Raw genomic sequence first — 21,399 nt, forward strand, 5'->3', positions numbered from 1 at the left:
AGGGTTGGACAAATATGACCTTTCCTTTTGAAGTCTATGCTGACTACTCTCCATTGTACACTCAGGTTCTAGCTAATCAGAATTAGGTGAATATTTTGGGTGAGATATTTTTAGATCTGAGCTCCACCCAAACTCTTTCTTTGCAAGTTGACAGACCTGTTAGCAAATTCTTTTGTTTTCCAGCATACCGGATTTTGTTAAACTTCTGAAAGAAGTCAGTGTATATTTATTGATATTGTTCACCAAAACTGGTGCTCAATGAATTATTTAAATGCAGCTTAATGTAACTGATCTGTTATCCACCCACGGACTGTCTCCAGCAGAGATATACAGGCTCAACAGTGATATGAACGGGGTGGGGGAGGGAAATCACAGTGAACCAAATATAGTCACCACCAACGAAAGATCTGTATTCACTTATTCCCACCATTACTGTATCTCTTTGCTGTAACAGTCACAGATCTGTATTCACCTGTAATGCATCCTCATGACCTGTATCTGCTAATACTACATTCATCAGTTTGACAATCGTGGAAGAGAATTTATAGAATCATAGAATTCTACAATGCAGAAGGAGGCCATTCGGCCCATCAAGTCTGCACTGACCACAATCCCACCCAGACCCTATCCCCATAACACCATGCATTTACCCTAGCTAGTCCCCCTGACAAGGGTCAATTTAGCATGGCCAATCCACCTAACCTGCACACCTTTGGAGTGTGGGAAGAAACCGCAGCACCCGGGGGAAACCCACGTGGAAAGGGGGAGAAAGTGCAAACTCCACACAGACAGTGACCCAAGCTGGGAATCGAACCCTGGTCCCTGGCGCTGTGAGGCAGTAGTGCTAACCACTGTGCCACCATGCTGCCCACTTAATATTAGTGATAAATTGGAAACTAAAAATAAATCGGGGAGGAACATACTGGAACCAAAATCGATAACAATATTGTAACAGAGAAAATAATGGGACTTCAGACAGTTAAATCTCCAGAACAAAGATTGTTTTCACTGCAGGTTATTAAAAGAAGTAGCCATGATGTGGAGAGGCCGGCGTTGGACTGGAGTGGACACAGTAAGAAATCTCACAACACCAGGTTAAAGCCCAACAGATTTATTTGGAATCACGAGCTTTCGGAGCACTGCTCCTTCATCAGATGTTGTGAGATTTCTTATATAAAGGAAGTGGGTGAGGAAATTGTAAAAGTGTTAGTCATAATCTTGCAACGTTTTCTTGACTCAGCAATTGTACCATTAGAATGGAAATTTGCTAAATGTGGCTCGGTTGGTAACACACCCACCTCCCGAGTCATAAAGTTCCAGGGGCAGAGCAATTAACTCCAGTTTCCTGATCAATATTTATCCCACAATCCACATCACAAAAACAAATAATCTGGCTGTTATCACATTGCTGTTTGTGGAGTTTGCTGTGCATGTTGCCTGCTGTGTTTCCTGGGAGGGGGAGGATCCAGTTGTTGTGGTCCATGTTGGTACCAACAACATAGGCAAGTCTAGGAAAGAGGACCTGTTTAGAGATTATAAAGAGCTAGGATTCAAATTAAAAAACAGGTCCTCAAGGGTCATAATCTCCGGATTACTGCCCGAGCCACGTGCAAATTGGCATAGGGAGGCAAGAATAAGGGAAGTTAACACGTGGCTGAAAGAGTGGTGTGGGAAAGAGAGGTTCTTTTTCATGGGACACTGGCATCAGTTTTGGGGCAGGGGGGACCTATACCGTTGGGATGGTCTCCACCTGGACCGAGCTGGGATCAGTGTTCTGGCGAAGAGAGTAAATAAGGTGGTCAATAGGACTTTAAACTAGGGAAAGTCAGGGAACCAAGAGGTGAAGGAATCAGTGGGAAGCGTAGCTGCTTAGGATTACATAAAATCACGAAAAGACAGCGCTCAGGAGAGGTTACGATAGTCCCCATCTCACAAAATATGACACAATGTCTGGAAAGGCTCAGTAAACCAAGGTCCACCACACTACGAAAACAAAAAGGGACGGTCAATAGGGAATTAAAGGTGCTATATTTAAATGCCCGCGGTGTCCGGAACAAGGTAGATGAGCTTGTGGCCCAGATTGTGACTGGCAGGTATGATGTGGTAGGCATCACAGAGACGTGGTTGCAGGGGGTTCAGGACTGGCAGTTAAACATCCAGGGATTCACAACCTATCGAAAAGACAGAGAGGTGGGTAGAGGGGGCGGGGTTGCCTTGTTAATTAGAAATGAAATTAAATCAATAGCACTCAACGACATAGGGTCAGACGATGTGAAGTCTGTGTGGGTAGAGTTGAGGAACCACAAAGGCAAAAAAACCATAATGGGAGTTATGTACAGGCCTCCTGACAGTGGTCAGGACCAGGGGCACAAAATGCACCACGAAATAGAAAGGGCATGTCAGAAAGGCAAGGTCACAGTGATCATGGGGGATTTCAATATGCAGGTGGACTGGGTAAATAATGTTGCCAGTGGACCCAAAGAAAGGGAATTCATTGAATGTTTACAGGATGGCTTTTTGGAACAGCTTGTGATGGAGCCCACGAGGGAACAGGCTATTCTGGACTTAGTGTTATGTAATGAGCCAGACGTGATAAAAGATCTTAAAGTAAGGGAACACTTAGGAAGCAGTGATCATAATATGGTAGAATTCAGTCTGCAATTTGAAAGAAGGAAGGCAGAATCAGATGTGAAGGTTCTACAGTTAAATAAAGGTAATTACAGGCGCATGAGGGAGGAACTGACAAAAATCGACTGGAAGCAGAGCCTAGTGGGAAAGACAGTAGAACAGCAATGGCAGGAGTTTCTGGGAGTAATTGAGGACACAGTGCAGAGGTTCATCCCAAACAAAAGAAAGGTTATCAGAGGGGGGATTAGGCAGCCATGGCTGACAAAGGAAGTCAGGGAATGCATCAAGGCAAAAGAGAGAGCCTATAATGTGGCAAAGAGTAGTGGGAAGTCAGAAGATTGGGAAGGCTATAAAAACAAACAGAGGATAACAAAGAGAGAAATAAGGAAGGAGAGGATCAAATATGAAGGTAGGCTAGCCAGTAACATTAGGAATGATAGTAAAAGTTTCTTTAAATACATTAAAAACAAACGGGAGGCAAAAGTAGACATTGGGCCGCTCCAAAATGACGCTGGTAATCTAGTGATGGGAGACAAGGAAATAGCTGAGGAACTTAATAAGTACTTTGCGTCAGTCTTCACAGTAGAAGACATGAGTAATATCCCAACAATTCAGGAAAGTCAGGGGGCAGAGTTGAATATGGTTGCCATCACAAAGGAGAAAGTGCTAGAGAAACTAAAAGGTCTGAAAATTGATAAATCTCCGGGCCCAGATGGGCTACATCCTAGAGTTCTAAAGGAGATAGCTGAAGAAATAGTGGAGGCGTTAGTTATGATCTTTCAAAAGTCACTGGAGTCAGGGAAAGTCCCAGAGGATTGGAAAATCGCTGTTGTAACCCCACTGTTCAAGAAGGGAACAAGAAAAAAGATGGAAAATTATAGGCCAATTAGCCTAACCTCAGTTGTTGGCAAAATTCTAGAATCCATCGTTAAGGATGAGATTTCTAAATTCTTGGAAGTGCAGGGACGGATTAGGACAAGTCAGCATGGATTTAGTAAGGGGAGGTCGTGCCTGACAAACCTGTTAGAGTTCTTTGAAGAGATAACAAATAGGTTAGACCAAGGAGAGCCAATGGATGTTATCTATCTTGACTTCCAAAAGGCCTTTGACAAGGTGCCTCACGGGAGACTGCTGAGTAAAATAAGGGCCTATGGTATTCGAGGCAAGGTACTAACATGGATTGACGATTGGCTGTCAGACAGAAGGCAGCGAGTTGGGATAAAAGGTTCTTTCTCAGAATGGCAACCGGTGACAAGTGGTGTCCCGCAGGGTTCAGTGTTGGGGCCACAGCTGTTCTCTTTATATATTAGCGATCTAGATGACGGGACTGGGGGCATTCTGGCCAAGTTTGCCGATGATACAAAGATAGGTGGAGGGGCAGGTAGTATTGAGGAGGTGGGGAGGCTGCAGAAAGATTTAGACAGTTTAGGAGAGTGGTCCAAGAAGTGGCTGATGAAATTCAACGTGGGCAAGTGCGAGGTCTTGCACTTTGGAAAAAAGAATAGAGGCATGGACTATTTTCTAAACGGTGACAAAATTCATAATGCTAAAGTGCAAAGGGACTTGGGAGTCCTAGTCCAGGATTCTCTAAAGGTAAAAACGGAGGGAGCTCTGGAGGAGTACAAAGAAAGTAGGAAAGTACTCAAACGGGGAATTAGAAGAGCAAAAAGGGGTCACGAAATGTTCTTGGCAGACAGGATTAAGGAGAATCCCAAGGCATTTTATTCATACGTTAGGAACAAAAGGGTTGTTAGGGAAAAAATCGGACCTCTCAGGGACAATAGTGGGGACTTATGCTTGGAGCCCAAAGAAGTAGGGAAGATCCTAAATGAATACTTTGCGTCGGTATTCACAAAGGAGAGGGATGTGTTGACTGGGAGTGTCTCGGAGGGGAGTGTTGAACCGTTGGAGAAAATCTCCATTACAAAGGAGGAAGTGTTAGGTTTGTTAGAGAATATAAAGACTGACAAATCCCCAGGGCCTGATGGAATCTATCCAAGGCTGCTCAGGGAGACGAGAGGTGAAATCGTTGGGCCTCTGACGCAAATCTTTGTCTCGTCACTGGACGCAGGTGAGGTCCCAGAGGATTGGAGGACAGCCAATGTGGTCCCGTTATTTAAGAAGGGTAGGAAGGATAACCCGGGTAATTATAGGCCGGTGAGCTTGACGTCCGTGGTGGGGAAGTTGTTGGAGAAGATTCTTAGAGATAGGATGTATGCGTATTTAGAAAGGAATAAACGATAGTCAGCATGGTTTTGTGAGAGGGAGGTCATGCCTCACTAACCTGGTGGTGTTTTTTGAAGAAGTGACCAAAATGGTTGACGAAGGAAGGGCCGTGGATGTTGTCTATATGGACTTTAGTAAAGCGTTTGACAAAGTCCCTCATGGTAGGCTAGTGAAAAAGGTTGGATCTCATGGGATAAAGGGGGAGGTGGCTAGATGGGTGGAGAACTGGCTTGGTCATAGAAGACAGAGGGTGGTAGTGGAAGGGTCTTTTTCCGGCTGGAGGCCTGTGACTAGTGGTGTACCGCAGGGCTCTGTATTGGGACCTCTGCTTTTTGTGATTTATATAAATGATCTGGAAGAAGGAGTAACTGGGGTGATCAGTAAGTTTGCGGACGACACAAAACTGGCAGGACTTGCAGATAGTGAGGAACATTGTCAGAGGCTACAGAAGGATATATATAGGCTGGAAATTTGGGCAAAGAAATGGCAGATGGAGTTCAATCCTGATAAATGCGAAGTGATGCATTTTGGTGGGAATAATGTAGGGAGGAGCTACACGATAAATGGAAGAACCATAAAGGGTGTAGAGACACAGAGGGACCTGGGTGTGCAAGTCCACAGATCTTTGAAGGTGTCGTCACAGGTGGAGAAGGTGGTGAAGAAGGCATATGGCATGCTTGCCTTTATAGGACGGGGCATAGAGTATAAAAGTTGGGGTCTGATGTTGCAGATGTATAGAACGTTGGTTCAGCCGCATTTGGAATACTGCGTCCAGTTCTGGTCGCCACACTACCAGAAGGACGTGGAGGCTTTGGAGAGAGTACAGAGGAGGTTTACCAGGATGTTGCCTGGTATGGAGGGGCTTGGTTATGAGGAGAGATTGGGGAAACTGGGGTTGTTCTCCTTGGAAAGACGGAGGATGAGGGGAGACTTAATAGAGGTGTATAAAATTATGAAAGGCATAGATAGGGTGAACGGTGGGAAGCTTTTCCCCGGGTCGGTGGTGACGTTCACGAGGGGTCATAGGTTCAAGGTGAAGGGGGGGAGGTTTAACACAGATATCAGAAGGACATATTTTACACAGAGGGTCGTGGGGGCCTGGAATGGGTTGCCGGGCAAGGTGGTGGAGGCGGACACACTGGGAACGTTTAAGACTTATCTAGACAGCTATATGAACGGAGTGGGAATGGAGGGATACAAAAGAGTGGTCTAGTTTGGACCAGGGAGCGGCGCGGGCTAATTGTTCTTTGTTTCTCGTTTCAAGGCTTCATTCTATGATCATCTTGCTGGTGCCAGTACAGAGCGAGACTGCGGATAGTTGGGAACCTGTCTCGGGGGCAGGGAATTCATATGGTGTTTGTGGAAGTGGAAATGAATAGGGTTGGGAAGCATTTTCCGATCAGGGCCAGTGTGATCTCCTGGACTCGTTTCGATCGCCTCAGGGGGTCGGAGAGGAATTTCCCAGATTTTATTTTCCCCATATTGGCCCTGGGGTTTTCACTCTGGGTTTTCGCCTCTCCCTGGAGATCACATGGTCTGGAATGGGGGGGTAGGGGTGAGTTAATAGGTTGTGATGAACAAAGCATCATAGCTGTGAGGGACAGCTCGGGGATAGGATATTAGTATGTAGATAGGCTGGAAAATTGGGCGGGGATCCTGGATTCAGGATTCAATCCTGGACCGGGGAGTGGCGCGGGCTTGGAGGGCCGAAGGGCCTGTTCCTGTGCTGTATTGTTCTTTGTTCTTTGTTTGTAAACTTGCAGGTTGAGTCCGTAATTAAGAAAGCAAATGTAATGTTGTCATTTATCTCAAGAGGCTTGGAATACAAAAGCAGGGATGTACTTCTGAGGCTTTATAAAGCACTGGTTAGGCCCCATTTGGAGTACTGTGAGCAATTTTGGGCCCCACACCTCAGGAAGGACATACTGGCACTGGAGCGGGTCCAGCGGAGATTCACACGGATGATCCCAGGAATGGTAGGCCTGACATACGATGAACGTCTGAGGATCGTGGGATTATATTCATTGGAGTTTAGGAGGTTGAGGGGAGATCTAATAGAAACTTACAAGATAATGAACGGCTTAGATAGGATGGACGTAGGGAAGTTGTTTCCATTAGCAGGGGAGACTAGGACGCGGGGGCACAGCCTTAGAATAAAAGGGAGTCACTTTAGAACAGAGATGAGGAGAAATTTCTTCAGCCAGAGAGTGGTAGGTCTGTGGAATTCATTGCCACAGAGGGCTGTGGAGGCCGAGACGTTGAGCGTCTTCAAGACAGAAATTGATAAATTCTTGATTTCTCGAGGAATTAAGGGCTATGGGGAGAGAGCGGGTAAATGGAGTTGAAATCAACCATGATTGAATGGTGGAGTGGACTCGATGGGCCGAATGGCCTTACTTCCGCTCCTATGTCTTATGGTCTTATGGCAGTGGTGACTTCAAATGTTTTTCATTGCTTTACAGTGCATTGGAACATCATGAAAAATGCAATGTAAATGCACGTCTCTCTTTATGGGTGGGAAGGAGAAGCGGGTGACTGCAGGCCTGTCAATTCAAAGTCAGTTGTGGAAAAGCTGCTTGAATCTGTCATTAGGAATAGGGTGACTAAGCATTTGTACCAATATAACCTGATTGGAGAGAGCCAGCAAAGCTTTATTCAGCATAAATTATGTCTGACTGATCTAGCTGAATTTTTTGAGGTCACTAATAAGATAAGTAAGAGTGTGTATGATATCTGAGTGTGGATTTCCAGAAGGCATTCAGTAAGGTTCCCCACTAAGAATTATTAACAGATATGAGAGGCAGGGAAATGGAAATAATAATATGACTTTGACTGGAAATTGATTGGGAGACAGAGTGAGAATAAAAGATAGGATGACTGATTGGCGGTACCTGACCAAGGCATCTTTTCATCTTATTTATTATAATTAAATAATTATTATAATTAATTAATAATTGGTCAGAATGGGTTTCATAAGGCATTGGTATGAGTATTGGGGTAAGTGGACATTGGGACAGTCTTCATCTGGACAGTGCTGGGTCTAGTGTTCTGGTGAGTCGTATAACTAGGGCGGTAGAGAAGGCTTTCAATTGAATAGCGGGGGTGCAGGATCAAGTGAGGGAAGATGTGATAAATTAAAGAGAGAGGCCAAGGTAAGAGAACAGGGTAGCAATAAGAGAAATGATAATCGGAGCGTGGCTGGAAGGAACAGAGATTGCAAAAATAGTAAAAAGAGAACTAAAGGTGCTGGACCTGGATGTGCATAGCATTCGCCACAAAATGGATGAATTAACAGCTCAAGTAGAAATAAATATGTACGATCAGATAGCCATTACAGAGACATGGCTACAAGTTGGCAAAGACTGGGAATTGAACATTCAAGGGTACACTTCAGAAGGATAGCAAGCTAGGAAAAAGTAGAGGAGCAAGTTTAAGTATTAGTGTCACAAGTAGACTTACTGCAATGAGATTACTGTGAAAATCCCCGAGTCGCCACACTCCGGCACCTGTTTGGCTACACTGAGGGAGAATTTAGCATGGTCAATGCACCTAACCAGCACGTCTTTTAGACTGTGGGAGGAAACCCACGCAGACACAGGGAGAGAACGTGCAAACTCTGCACAGACAGTGACCCAAGCCGGGAATCGAACCCGGTCCTTGGTGCTGTGAGGCAGCAGTGCTAACCACTGTGCCACCATGCCACCTTATTATTGACACAGCTCTGTTAATTGAGGATGCCATTTGTACATTAGGGAGAAATGACTTTAGTTCTAAAGATCAAGACATAGAATTAATTTGGGTAGAATAAGAAACAATGAAGGTAGAAAGTTATTTGTGGGAGTAGTTTATAGAACCCCTAACAGTAACCACACTGTAGAGCAGGATATGTTAGAAGAAATAATGGGGCTTGTGAGAAAGGTATGGTGATAATTGTGTCCTGAAGTTAACCAGAAAGGCGAGGCAGTGGTGCAGTGGTATTGACAATGGATGAGTAATCCAGAGACCCAGAGTAATGCTCTGGGGACCCAAGTTCAAATCCCAGGTGGTGGAATTTAAAATCAATAAAACATCTGGAATTAAAAAGTCTAATGATGACCATGAAACCATTGTTGAGTGTCGTTAAAAACCCATCTGGCTCACCTTAGGGAAGGAAACCTGCCTTCTTTACCTGGTCTGGCTTGCGTGTGACTCCAGATTGACACAATGCAGTTGACTCTGAAATGGCCTAGCAAGCCACTCTCGAGGACAACTAAGGATGGGCAGTAAATACTGGCAGAACCAGCTACACCCGCATCCCATAAATGAATAAAAAAGGCTATTTTATGTTTGTTAAAGTACAACAAGGCAGGATTAATTAATGACTTCTCTTTTTTAAGTGCCATCTATTAAACCAAGGCCATCTACCCTCTCAGGTGGGCATAAAAGGAATAGAAGAACATAAATAGGAGCAATTCAGCCCCTCAAGCCTGCCCCACCATTCAATAAGATCATAGTTGATCTGTTTGTTTCAAGTTCCACATCTTTATCTACCCTGTGTGACTGGAATCTGATCAGCATGTGAGTGAGCCCTAATGAAAGTGAAGCTACGATATTAAAATGCTTATTCGTGAATATGCCACCTTTCCAATTTCCCTTGCCTTTGCTATTGGCCAGCAGTCGTCTCGTGCTTCACCCATGTCAGGGAGCCCAAGAATGAGCGTGAGTGTGTTATGTAAATGTGGGAGGGTAGCATGTCTCGAGTTTGATCCTGTCCATACAGACTACCCAGCTGATTTCTTTTCCTCTTTCTGCTCTTAGTTTAGCACTGATCTAGCTGAGAACAACTTATTCAGCACAGACAAGAGGCTGAACCTGGCATCTTCTTTGACTGCTCTATTAGCACACCACATTGACATTGGCCTGGTGACCATTGGGGCAAACTCCTCTGTAGAAGTCTTATAATGTTTTCTATTTAACAAGCTGCCATACGCTGTAATCTTCTTTGATTTTCTGTATATAATTATGTCATCTTGATGGGATGTTTCTTACTGATGGTAAAGACCTATTGATTGTCATTTCACAGGCTGTTTCTAACATCTGAGTGACAACAGAATTACTGTTCCCTTTTTGTGAGATAATGACTGCACTTCACAAGGATGCTTATTTGGCTATGCAGTGTCTTGGGATGAACTGAATTTGTGAAATGTGCTGTGCAAATGCAAGGCTTTTAAAAAATTGTGCCGAAATTGAAAGTCTGGAATCTAATTGCTTTTGTTGATTCTCTGTTCAGGTTTCTCACAACAGAAGCAGTACACAATGGACAGTCATCGAGGGTAAGCATTTATTATGCAACAGAAGTAATATCAGATAGCATTCTGATACTGCACAAGGGATACTCCAATGCATTAATAGGCCGTTCCTCAGTTCCAGTTCAAATGATGTCACGGGGGAAAGGTTCAGTTACCTTTTCTGAGCTCGCATTTGTGGCTTAAGTTCACCGATCAGGTTTCTGTGATTTGTATTTTTTTCTAATTTGGGCAGTCGGGAGGTATGAATGGCTGAGTAGAATTGACCTCTGCTTCTCTACAGCTACATAGTGGAGATAGTGAAAACTGCAGAAAGGGAGAATAGAGCCTGCATCCTGCCTCTGTGCCTTGGTGAACAAAGTTGTTTCACAGCCCATCGATCACTTGTGCAAGAACACTGCTGGAAGCAATCATTTACAGGGCTGGTTTAGCTCTGCGATCTATCAGTCATTCCTAGAATTGTTTCACCTTCATGTTGTGCTTATCAGCTTATTGGCTGATGGGCAGTTACATTCTCAAAGGCATTTCGTCTTGTTGTTCTCTAACCTTGCTGCACCTTTGTGACACTGTTCTCCAGTCCATTCCTCTCTCATTTCTGCTGCTCTTTCTCCTTACATTGCCATGTTTACCAGTTTATTTTTAGAGCTCTTGAATGTGAACAGAGGGTTCTTTATTCCCAAGGTGGGCTCCCAATGATCCAGACCTCCGATTCACTGCAGTGGTAGTTGTTACCAGTGCGCCAGCCATTTGACCTCCAGGCAATGAAGGACGCCAAAATAATCTTAAAATAGATGCTAAAAAAAAACCAATTATTCTGTTATATTTTGTCTGCATATCTTTATCCAGCATGAACAGTGAATTTTTAAATCATAATTGCACCGCAGAAAAATATCTGTAGTTTGTAAAAAGACCTTCAGATTACTTTTCCCCCAAACCACCTCTGAAGTTCCAAAGGACACTCAAAAGACAACTCCTCCCCAACACTGTTGGGAATTGGCATGAATTCCCATTCTGAACTAGCTCTTTCCCACCTGATGAGGTGATGAACAGGGTGGAAAGTGGCTGCAGATCCTTGCCTTAACCAGAAATTCATTCTGTGCAAGAACAGAAATATTCCTCCGCCAATGAAAACTACCCCTCTCCCAATTTGCACTTCCACCCCTGGTGACTGGGGAGAAAGCTTAAATCCCTTTTAAATCGAAAGGTCTGAAATAATCTCCTCTGGAAATTGAATCAAAGAGCAGATAAATGATAGCTGCTGATATCTTGCTATCATGGGGGGGACTGAGAAAACTGAACCTGGACTTCTGCCTCTGCCTTGTGTCTAGTATATGTCAGAATGCACACAGGAGAGACAACTGGATATCGCTCCCTGTGATGCATTGGGCAAGGCAAGGAGGCAGCTCCTATCAGATACAGAGATTAAAAGACATCTTTGACAGTGGTGACTCCTCATTATTGTTGGTTGGTGTAACCACCCAGAATATGAGAGTTTAACATAGGGCCTAGCATGATAATGGGATATTTTAAGACTCTGAATTAAAGCAGAGTTCACCAACCTTAAACAGGACATGACTTAGACCCTGTCAATGGGGGAAAAATAATGTGCTTTGAGTTCATTGAAGCAACAAATGACTGGCTGCCTTCGTCTCTCTAGGTATTCGGGAGAGATGTTTAATCGATATGTTCTCAATGATGATAAGTCAGTGGTGAGCCAGATGCAGAAGAAATACTGGAAGACAAAGCAGGCACTCATCAAAGCAACAGGAAAGAAAGAGGATGAGCATGTCGTGGCGTCTGACGCAGATTTGGATGCAAAGTTAGAGGTAGGTGTGTAAATCTGATCCACTTTCCGAAACATCCAGGAACCTGACTATAAATTATATGCTTCCAGATTTGGGCTGAGTATGGAGTTAATTAACCTACATATCTAGCTGAAGAAATAGTGATCTTATTACTGGCAGGAGATTTGAGGTAATAGAGTGAGAGTGTAACACAAGGTGTATACTGACAAAATACTAGTGTATTGGGAAGGTATTCTTTTCCAAAGGTTTATTGATACCAGTATTCTAAATTAGTATAGCAAGGACAGTTTTAACAGTGGGAGGGGATCAATCACAATGACTATGTTGAGAGAAGTGAACAAAAAATGTGTTTCAGCATCGGGAAAGAAAAACGAGTGTTTTGAGTGGAATGCTAAGGGACCAATATCCTGGCCGGTAGGTTGGCTAAGGCTACTGGGGAGAATTTAAACTAGATAGGTTGGGGGGAGGGGAGCTAGAAGAGTTGACTAGGATCAAGGAACTAATTGATGGGGGGGAGGATGCAGGGGTAAGGGGAATTACAAAATTAATGGTAGAGGAGAGGGTGCAAGTGAATGAAGGCGGTAATTTAGATAAGGGAGTAGAGGGAGAGGGTGTTCGCGACTCATCAAAGCGGGTCCAGATAAAAGCTGGAATAAGGACACTTTGCCTGAATGCACGAAGCATTCGGAACAAGGTGAATGAGTTGATGGTGCAAATCAGCACAAGTGGGTACGATCTAGTGGCCATTACAGAAACGTGGCTGAAAGGTGACCAGGACTGGGAGATGAATATCCAGGGGTATCAGGCGTTTAGGAAGAATAGACAGAAAGGAAAAGGTGGTGGGGTCGCGCTATTAATAAGAGATAATATCAGGGTAGTACTGAGGGATGACATAGGCTCTGAGGAACAAAACGTGGAATCATTATGGGTAGAGATGAGGAATAGTAGAGGGAGAAAGACACTAGTAGGTGTGGTATATAGGCCCCCAAATAATAATGTTGAGGTAGGGAGGGCTGTAAACAAGCAGATAAGGGATGCGTGTAAAAACGGAACGGCAATAATCATGGGGGACTTCAACATGCACGTTGACTGGCAGACTCAAGTCGGTAAGGGTGGAATGGAGGAAGAGTTCTTAGAATGCTGTCGGGATAGTTTCCTTGAACAGCATGTTACGGAACCGACGAGGGAACGAGCTATTTTGGATCTGGTATTGTGTAACGAGGTAGGTAGAATTAAGGATCTTATTGTGAAGGACCCTCTTGGGTCTAGTGACCACAATATGGTCGAATTTCTGATTCAGATGGAAGAGGAGAAAGTTTGGTCTCAAACCAGTGTCCTCTGTTTGAACAGAGGGAAATATGATAGGATGAGGGATGAATTGGCTAAGGTAGACTGGGAGAGCAGGCTGGCAGGTAGGATAGCTGAGGAACAGTGGAGGATTTTTAAGGAGATCCTTTTCAGTTCTCAGCAAAAATATATTCCAGCAAAAAACAAGGATTGTAAGAAAAGGGAGAACCAGCCGTGGATAACGAAGGAAATAAAGGAGAGTATTAAAATAAAAACAGCTGCGTACAGAGTGGCCAAAAATAGTGGAGAAACAAGTGATTGGGAAAAATTTAAGAAACAACAAAGAGAGACTAAGAAAGCGATAAAGAAAGGAAGGATAGACTATGAAGCTAGGCTAGCAATTAATATAAAAAATGATAGTAAAAGTTTTTATAAATATATAAAAAGGAATAGAGTGGCTAGAGTGAATGTTGGACCCTTGGAGGACGAGAGGGGGGAGTTAATAGTGGGGAATGAGGATATGGCTGAGTCTTTAAATACGTTTTTTGTGTCGGTCTTCACGGTGGAGGACACAAATAGTTTGCCAAATATTAACGATAGAGGGTTGGCAGCAGGAGAAATACTTAATACGATTAATGTTACCAGAGAGGCAGTGCTGGGTAGACTAATGGGACTGAAGGTGGACAAGTCCCCGGGTCCGGATGGAATGCATCCCAGGGTATTGAAAGAAATGTCAGAGGTAATAGTGGATGCGTTAGTGATTATTTATCAAAACTCGTTGCATTCTGGGGTAGTGCCGGTTGATTGGAAAACGGCTAATGTTACGCCGCTGTTTAAAAAAGGAAGGAGACAAAAGGCGGGTAACTATAGGCCGGTCAGCTTAACGTCTGTAGTAGGGAAAATGCTGGAATCCATTATTAAAGAGGAGATAGCAGGGCATCTGGATAGAAATGGTTCGATCAATCAGACGCAGCATGGATTCATGAGGGGAAAGTCGTGCTTGACGAACATGTTGGATTTTTATGAAGATGTGACGAGGGCGGTTGATGGAGGAGAACCGGTGGATGCGGTGTTTTTGGATTTCCAAAAGGCGTTTGATAAGGTGCCCCATAAAAGGCTACTGAAGAAGATTAGGGCACACGGAGTTGGGGGTAGTGTGTTAAAGTGGATTGGGGACTGGCTATCCGACAGGAAGCAAAGAGTCAGAATAAATGGGTGTTTTTCCGGTTGGAGGAAGGTAACTAGTGGCGTGCCGCAGGGATCGGTACTCGGGCCGCAACTGTTTACCATTTATATAGATGATCTGGAGGAGGGGACGGAGTGTAGGGTAACGAAGTTTGCAGATGACACAAAGATAAGTGGAAAAGTGAATCGTGTGGAGGACGGAGAAGATCTGCAGAGAGATTTGGACAGGCTGAGTGAGTGGGCGAGGATATGGCAAATGGAGTATAACGTTGATAAATGCGAGGTTATACACTTTGGAGGAAATAATAAAAAATGGGATTACTATCTCAATGGAAACAAATTAAAACATGCTACCGTGCAAAGGGACCTGGGGGTCCTTGTGCATGAGACGCAAAAGCCCAGTCTGCAGGTACAACAGGTGATCAAGAAGGCAAATGGGATGTTGGCCTATATTGCGAGGGGGATAGAATATAAAAGCAGGGATGTCTTGATGCACCTGTACAGGGCATTGGTGAGGCCGCAGCTGGAATACTGTGTGCAGTATTGGTCCCCTTATATGAGGAAGGATATATTGGCATTGGAGGGAGTGCAGAGAAGGTTCACCAGGTTGATACCGGAGATGAGGGGTTTGGATTATGAGGAGAGGCTGAGGAGATTGGGTTTGTACTCGTTGGAGTTTAGAAGGATGAGGGGGGATCTTTTGGAGACTTATAAGATAATGCGGGGGCTGGATAGGGTGGAGGCGGAGAGATTCTTTCCACTTAGTAAGGAAGTTAAAACTAGAGGACACAGCCTCAAAATAAAGGGGGGTCGGTTTAAGACAGAGTTGAGGAGGAACGTCTTCTCCCAGAGGGTGGTGAATCTCTGGAATTCTCTGCCCACTGAGGTGGTGGAGGCTACCTCGCTGAATATGTTTAAAGCGCGGATGGATGGATTCCTGATCGGTAAGGGAATTAAGGGTTATGGGGATCAGGCGGGTAAGTGGTACTGATCCACGTCAGATCAGCCATGATCTTATTGAATGGTGGGGCAGGCTCGAGGGGCTAGATGGCCTACTCCTGCTCCTATTTCTTATGTTCTTATGTTCTTATCCCGAACAAAACATTCAGCTGTCTTTTCTCTCTTCAGATCCTGAGAGGCTCAATCTGTGTTTTCAGTATTTTCTGTTTTAGTTCTCCAACATTTGCCGTTTATTTTCTCTCTGTTTGATTGATTAGCCTTTACTCAGTGAGGACTGTAGTAGCAGTTTTGGCATAAATAAAAGATGTACAGGGAAATCTGGATGTAATCTTTGGTGTTTAATTTTGCCTTCAAAGGTGTTGTTTAAAAAAAAATGCAATCGCAGGCGGACTGGGTAACATCTGTGACTTTGCTAATCAACATTGTGTGTTGGCAAATTACACGCCTGTGCTGTATATGTGTCTAATCAAAAGAATCCTATAATGATGCACACAGAAGGGGGCAATTTAGCTCTTTGGTAGAGCTGTCTAATTAATATCCAGTAATCGTGCATTGACAATCCTGTGGAGTAAAGAATTCCAAAGATTCACAATTCTTTAAATGAAGAAATTTTTCCTACCTCAGTCCTAAACGATCAGCCCCTTATCCTGAAACTATGCCCGTGCTCTAGATTTCCCAGCCAGGGAAACACCGTCCCAGCATCTACCCTTGTTAATCTTGGGCGGCACGGTAGCACAGTGGTTAGCACTGCTGCTTCACAGCTCCAGGGTCCTGGGTTCGATTCCCGGCTTGGGTCACTGTCTGTGTGGAGTTTGCACATTCTCCTCGTGTCTGCGTGGGTTTCCTCCGGGTGCTCCGGTTTCCTCCCACAGTCCAAAGATGTGCATGTTAGGTTGATTGGCTATGCTAAAATTGCCCTTAGAGTCCTGAGATGTGTAGGTTAGAGGGATTAGTGGGTATATATGTAGGGATATGGGAGTAGGGCCTGGGTGGGATTGTGGTCGGTGCAGACTCGATGGGCCAAATGGCCTCTTGCTGCACTGTAGGGTTTCTATGATCTTGAATGTTTCAATGAAATCACCTCCCATTCTTCTAAACTCCAGAGAATAGAGACCAATTTACTTAGCCTCTCATCAACCCTCTCAATCCAATGCAATGAACCTTTCCTGTACTGTCTCCAAGGCAAATATACCCTTCCTTAAATATGGAGACCAGAATTCCTCACAGTATTTAAGGTGTAGAATCACCAAAGCCCCGTGCAAATGTAGCAAGATTTCTTTATTCTTGTACTCCAGTCCTCTTTCAATAAAGACCAACATGACATTTGCTTTCTTAACTCTATACAAATTTCATGTTAACTCTATACAAATGCACTAGTCTTCCTGATCAATATTGACAAGTTTCACACCTTGTAAAAGGGGCGGCACGGTGGCACAGTGGTTAGCACTGCTGCCTCACAGCACCAGTGACCCAGGTTCGATTCCCAGCTTGGGTCACTGTCTGTGTGGAGTCTGCACGTTTTTCCTGTGTCTGCGTGGGTTTCCTCCAGGTGCACCAGGTTCCTTCCACAGTCCGAAAGATGTGCTGGTTAGCTGCATTAGCCATGCTAAATTCTCCCTCAGTGTACCCAAACAGGCGCCGGAGTGTGGCGACAAGAGGATTTTCACAGTAACTTCATTGCAGCGTTAATGTAAGCCTATTTGTGACACTAATAAATAAACTTTAAACTTAAAAGATATCCTATTTTTCTGTTCTCAGGATTAAAGTGAGTAAACTCACACTTCCCCACATTATATTCCACCTGCCATCTTGTTGCCCACTCATTTAACCTGTCTATATCTCTTTGCAGCCTCTTTGTCCTTTTCACAGCTTGCATTCCCTCCAGCCTTTGTATTGTCTGTAAATTTAAATACATGTCTCTCTGTCCCTTCGCTTTAATCATTAATATAGATTGTGAATAACTGAGGCCCCAGCACTCCACAAGTCTCAATATGCCAACTCGAAAATGCCCTGCACTTCCTGCTTCTTGTCCATTAACCAATCTTATACCCATACTAATATATTCTGGATGATCTGCACATTCAGACAATGTGACTTCAGTTTTTTTTAAACAGTTCCCTACATGGACCTGCTTTCTGATGCACTACTGTTAAATTCTCTGTCCCTTCCTGCCCCATTTAACTTATCTTTAACCACCTCAATATACTTTTCTATTGCCTCAGGTTTTATGTTTGGATTTTTAAATTGCGCCTTCACCAGAATCTTCCGATCCCTCTATTAGTTTAAAGCCATTTTCTCTACTCTGATCACATTGGACACTGCAGCACATTTGTACATTCTGTCCCTTCCTGTCAAACATCTGGCGATCATTATTCACATTGTTACTCTGCACTATTTCCTTGTCCATTCTCCTTAACTTTCTAAATCTCCCTCACGTAAACCATTCCCACAACTATTTAATTTAAAACTCTACAATCCTAATTATACGACTTACCAGGATACTGGTCCCAGCACAGTTCAGGTGAAGACTTTCCAAATGGTACAGCTCCCTCTTCCCCAGTACTGGTGCCGATGCCCATGAATAGAAACTCCTTTCTCCCACACCAATCTTTCAGCTATATATTTAACTCTGCTGTCATTCACCCCATTGCTAGTTTGCTCATGGCTCAGGTAGTAAGAAGAAACTTTGTGGTTCTGCTTTTTAATTTAGCCCCGAGCTGCTCATATTCCCTCAGCAGAGCCTCTTCCTTAGTTTTACCTGTGACGTCGGTACTCAAGTAGACCACAGCAACTGGATCCTACCCCTCCAATTCAAGTTCCTGTCTGGGCCAGAGATGTCCTTAACCCTGGAGCTGGACAGGTAAACACAGCCTTTTGGAATAATGCCTTCAGTACAGAGAACAGTATCTGTTCCTGTAACTATGTTCCCTATTTTAACTACATTCCTTTTCACTCCCTCCACGTGAATGGCTCCTTGCACCACGGTGCCATGGTCAGTTTGCTTATCCTCCCTACAGTCACTGCTCTCATCCACACAAACTGCAAGAACATTGAACCTGTTGGACAATTGCAGGGTCTGAGGCTCCTCCATTGCTATGTTTTGGATTCCCATACCTGCTCCACTTGCAGCCATACCCTCCTGTCCCTGAGCGCGGATCAAATCAAGAGTACCTAGCCTAAATGATGTGGCTACTTCCTGGAACAATGTGTCCAGGTAACTTTCCTGGTGCACTGTAGCTTGGATTCCAACTCATTAACTCAGAGCCAAAGTTCCTCGTGATGCAGATGTGGATCACACTAGCATTCACAAGCTCCCTTGTGCTACAGCGACAGCACATCATGTGTGCATTGCCTTCTTTATTGTGTTTTATTCAACTAATTATATTTCAAGTTTAGAATATCACTCAACTGTTATCTGTAGTTATGTTAAGGAGTTTACCTAGTTAAGCAATAAGTTTAATGCAGCAGTTATCTAATGCAGTAGTTTAAACTACTGTCCCCATTGAGAAATAAAAATCTTAAAAACTCACCAAATCAATCACCAATCTGTTCACCTAATTAATGATGTGGAGATGCCGGCGTTGGATTGGGGTAAGCACAGTAAGAAGTCTCACAACACCAGGTTAAAGTCCAACAGGTTTATTTGGTAGCACAAGCCACAAGCTTTCAGAGTGCTGCTCCTTCATCAGGTGAGTGGAGTTCTGTTCACAGGGCATATAAAGGGCATTTACAGTTGCAGCTACAGAAGTTGAGAAAAGGCATAACAAGCAGCTCCTTCTCCCCACTGCATGGAAGAAAGGGAAACATAGAAAAACTACAGCACAAAACAGGCCCTTCGGCACCACAAGTTGTGCCGAACATATCCCTACCTTCTAGGCCTACCTAAAACCCTCCATCCTATTAAGTCCCATGTACTCATCCAGGAGTCTCTTAAAAGACCCTATTGAGTTTGCCTCCACTACCACTGACGGCAGCCGATTCCACTCGCCCACCACCCTCTGTGTGAAAAATTTACCCCTAACATCTCCCCTGTACCTACCCCCCAGCACCTTAAACCTGTGTCCTCTTGTAGCAGCCATTTCCACCCTGGGAAAAAAACCTCTGAGAGTCCACCCGATCTATGCCTCTCAACATCATATATACCTCTATTAGGTCTCCTCTCATGCTACGTCTCTCCAAGGAGAAAAGACCGAGCTCCCTCAGCCTATCCTCATAAGGCATGCCACTCAATCCAGGCAACATCCTTGTAAATCTCCTCTGCACCCTTTCTATCTTTTCCACATCCTTCCTGTAATGAGGCGACCAGAACTGAGCATAGTACTCCAAGTGGGGTCTGACGAGGGTCTTATATAGCTGCATCATTATCCCCGGACTCCTAAACTCAATCCCTCGATTGATAAAGGCCAGCACACCATACGCCTTCTTAACCACCTCCTCCACCTGCGCGGCCGATTTTAGAGTCCTATGGACCCGGACCCCAAGGTCCTTCTGATCCTCTACAGTACTAAGAGTCTTTCCCTTTATATTGTACTCCTTCATCCCATTTGACCTGCCAAAATGAACCACTACGCATTTATCTGGGTTGAAGTCCTTCTGCCACTTCTCCGCCCAGTCTTGCATCCTATCTATGTCCCTCTGTAACTTCTGACATCCCTCCAGACTATCCACAACCCCACCAACCTTCGTGTCGTCGGCACACTTACCAACTCATCCCTCCACTTCCTCATCCAGGTCATTTATGAAAATGACAAACAGCAAGGGTCCCAGAACAGATCCCTGGGGCACACCACTGGTGACCAACCTCCATTTAGAAAAAGACTCATCTATAACCACTCTCTGCCTCCTTTGGGCAAGCCAGTTCTGGATCCACAGGGCAGCAGCCCCTTGGATCCCATGCCCTCTCACTTTTTCTAGAAGCCTTGCATGGGGGACCTTCTCGAACGCTTTGCTAAAATCCATATAAACCACAGCTACCGCTTTCCCTTTCTCAATGTGTTTAGTCACGTTTTCGAAGAACTCCACCAGGCTCGTAAGGCATGGTCTGCCTTTGACAAAGCCGTGCTGAGTATTCTTGAGCATACTAAACCTCTCTAAATGTTCATAAATCCTGTCCCTCAGGATCTTCTCCATCAGCTTACCAACCACTGAGGTTAGACTCACCGGTCAATAATTTCCTGGGCTATCCCTATTCCCCTTCTTGAAAATAGGAACCACATCCGCAATCCTCCGGCACCTCTCCTGTCTCCATTGACGACGCAAAGATCATTGCCAGAGGCTCTGCACTCACGTCCCTCGCCTCCCACAGTAACCTGGAGTACATCCCATCCGGACCCGGCGACTTATCTATCTTGATGCCATTCAAAGATTCCAGCACAACCTCTTTGTTAAAGTCCACTAACATGGATATATATTCCAATTGGAAGGATGTGACTAGTGTTGTCATACCAGGATTTGTATTGCAGCCTTAGCTTTTCATTATGTACATAAATGATTTAGATGAAGTAATAACAAAGAAATATCTAAGCCTGCTGACACCACCGAGCTAGGTGGCTCAGTAACTAATACAGATAGCAGTTGTAGTGACCATTGATCGATTTAAGTAAATGGATAAAGCTGTGGAAGGTGGAGTTTATTGTGGGGAAATGTAATGTCACCCACTTTGGACCTAAGAAAGATGGATCAGAGTATTTTATTAAAGGATTGGGGATGGCAGGAATTGTGGAGGAACAGAGAGATTCAGGGAGTTATGAAAAGCTAATGATTAAGTACAAAAAAAATTGTAAGCCTAATGGAATCTTAAGATGGCTGGAATACAAAGGGATGGGGATTATATTATTGCTGCACAGTGCTCCAGTTAAACCCCATCTGGAGTGCTGCATTTGGTTCTGGACACTGCACCTCAGGAAGGAGATTGGCCTTTGAGGACATGCAGCATAAGTTCACCAGAACGATATCCTCCGCTCAAAGGATTACATTATAGGGGCAGAGTTCTTTGAAGAGATAACAAATAGGTTAGACCAAGG

General features: G+C 44.3%; 1 protein-coding gene and 1 long non-coding RNA gene across 4 annotated transcripts in view; one reads left to right on the forward strand and one right to left on the reverse strand.

Annotated features, from left to right (window-relative positions):
* Nucleotides 1-21,399, reverse strand: part of LOC144503867 (uncharacterized) — a 208,978-nt gene that overhangs the window by 151,194 nt on the left and 36,385 nt on the right. The window lies entirely within an intron of this gene.
* LOC144503866 (islet cell autoantigen 1-like protein) overlaps nucleotides 1-21,399 on the forward strand; it is a 106,291-nt gene that overhangs the window by 10,961 nt on the left and 73,931 nt on the right. For all 3 annotated transcript variants that reach the window (XM_078228872.1, XM_078228871.1, XM_078228873.1), the window contains 2 exons: nucleotides 10,124-10,166; nucleotides 11,797-11,965. In XM_078228872.1, coding sequence (XP_078084998.1) covers nucleotides 10,150-10,166; nucleotides 11,797-11,965 — 186 coding nt within the window. In that variant the 5' untranslated portion in view covers nucleotides 10,124-10,149. The remainder of the gene's footprint in view (nucleotides 1-10,123; nucleotides 10,167-11,796; nucleotides 11,966-21,399) is intronic.

The sequence above is a fragment of the Mustelus asterias genome, chromosome 14 (assembly GCF_964213995.1).
Source record: "Mustelus asterias chromosome 14, sMusAst1.hap1.1, whole genome shotgun sequence".
Lineage (NCBI taxonomy): Eukaryota > Metazoa > Chordata > Chondrichthyes > Carcharhiniformes > Triakidae > Mustelus > Mustelus asterias.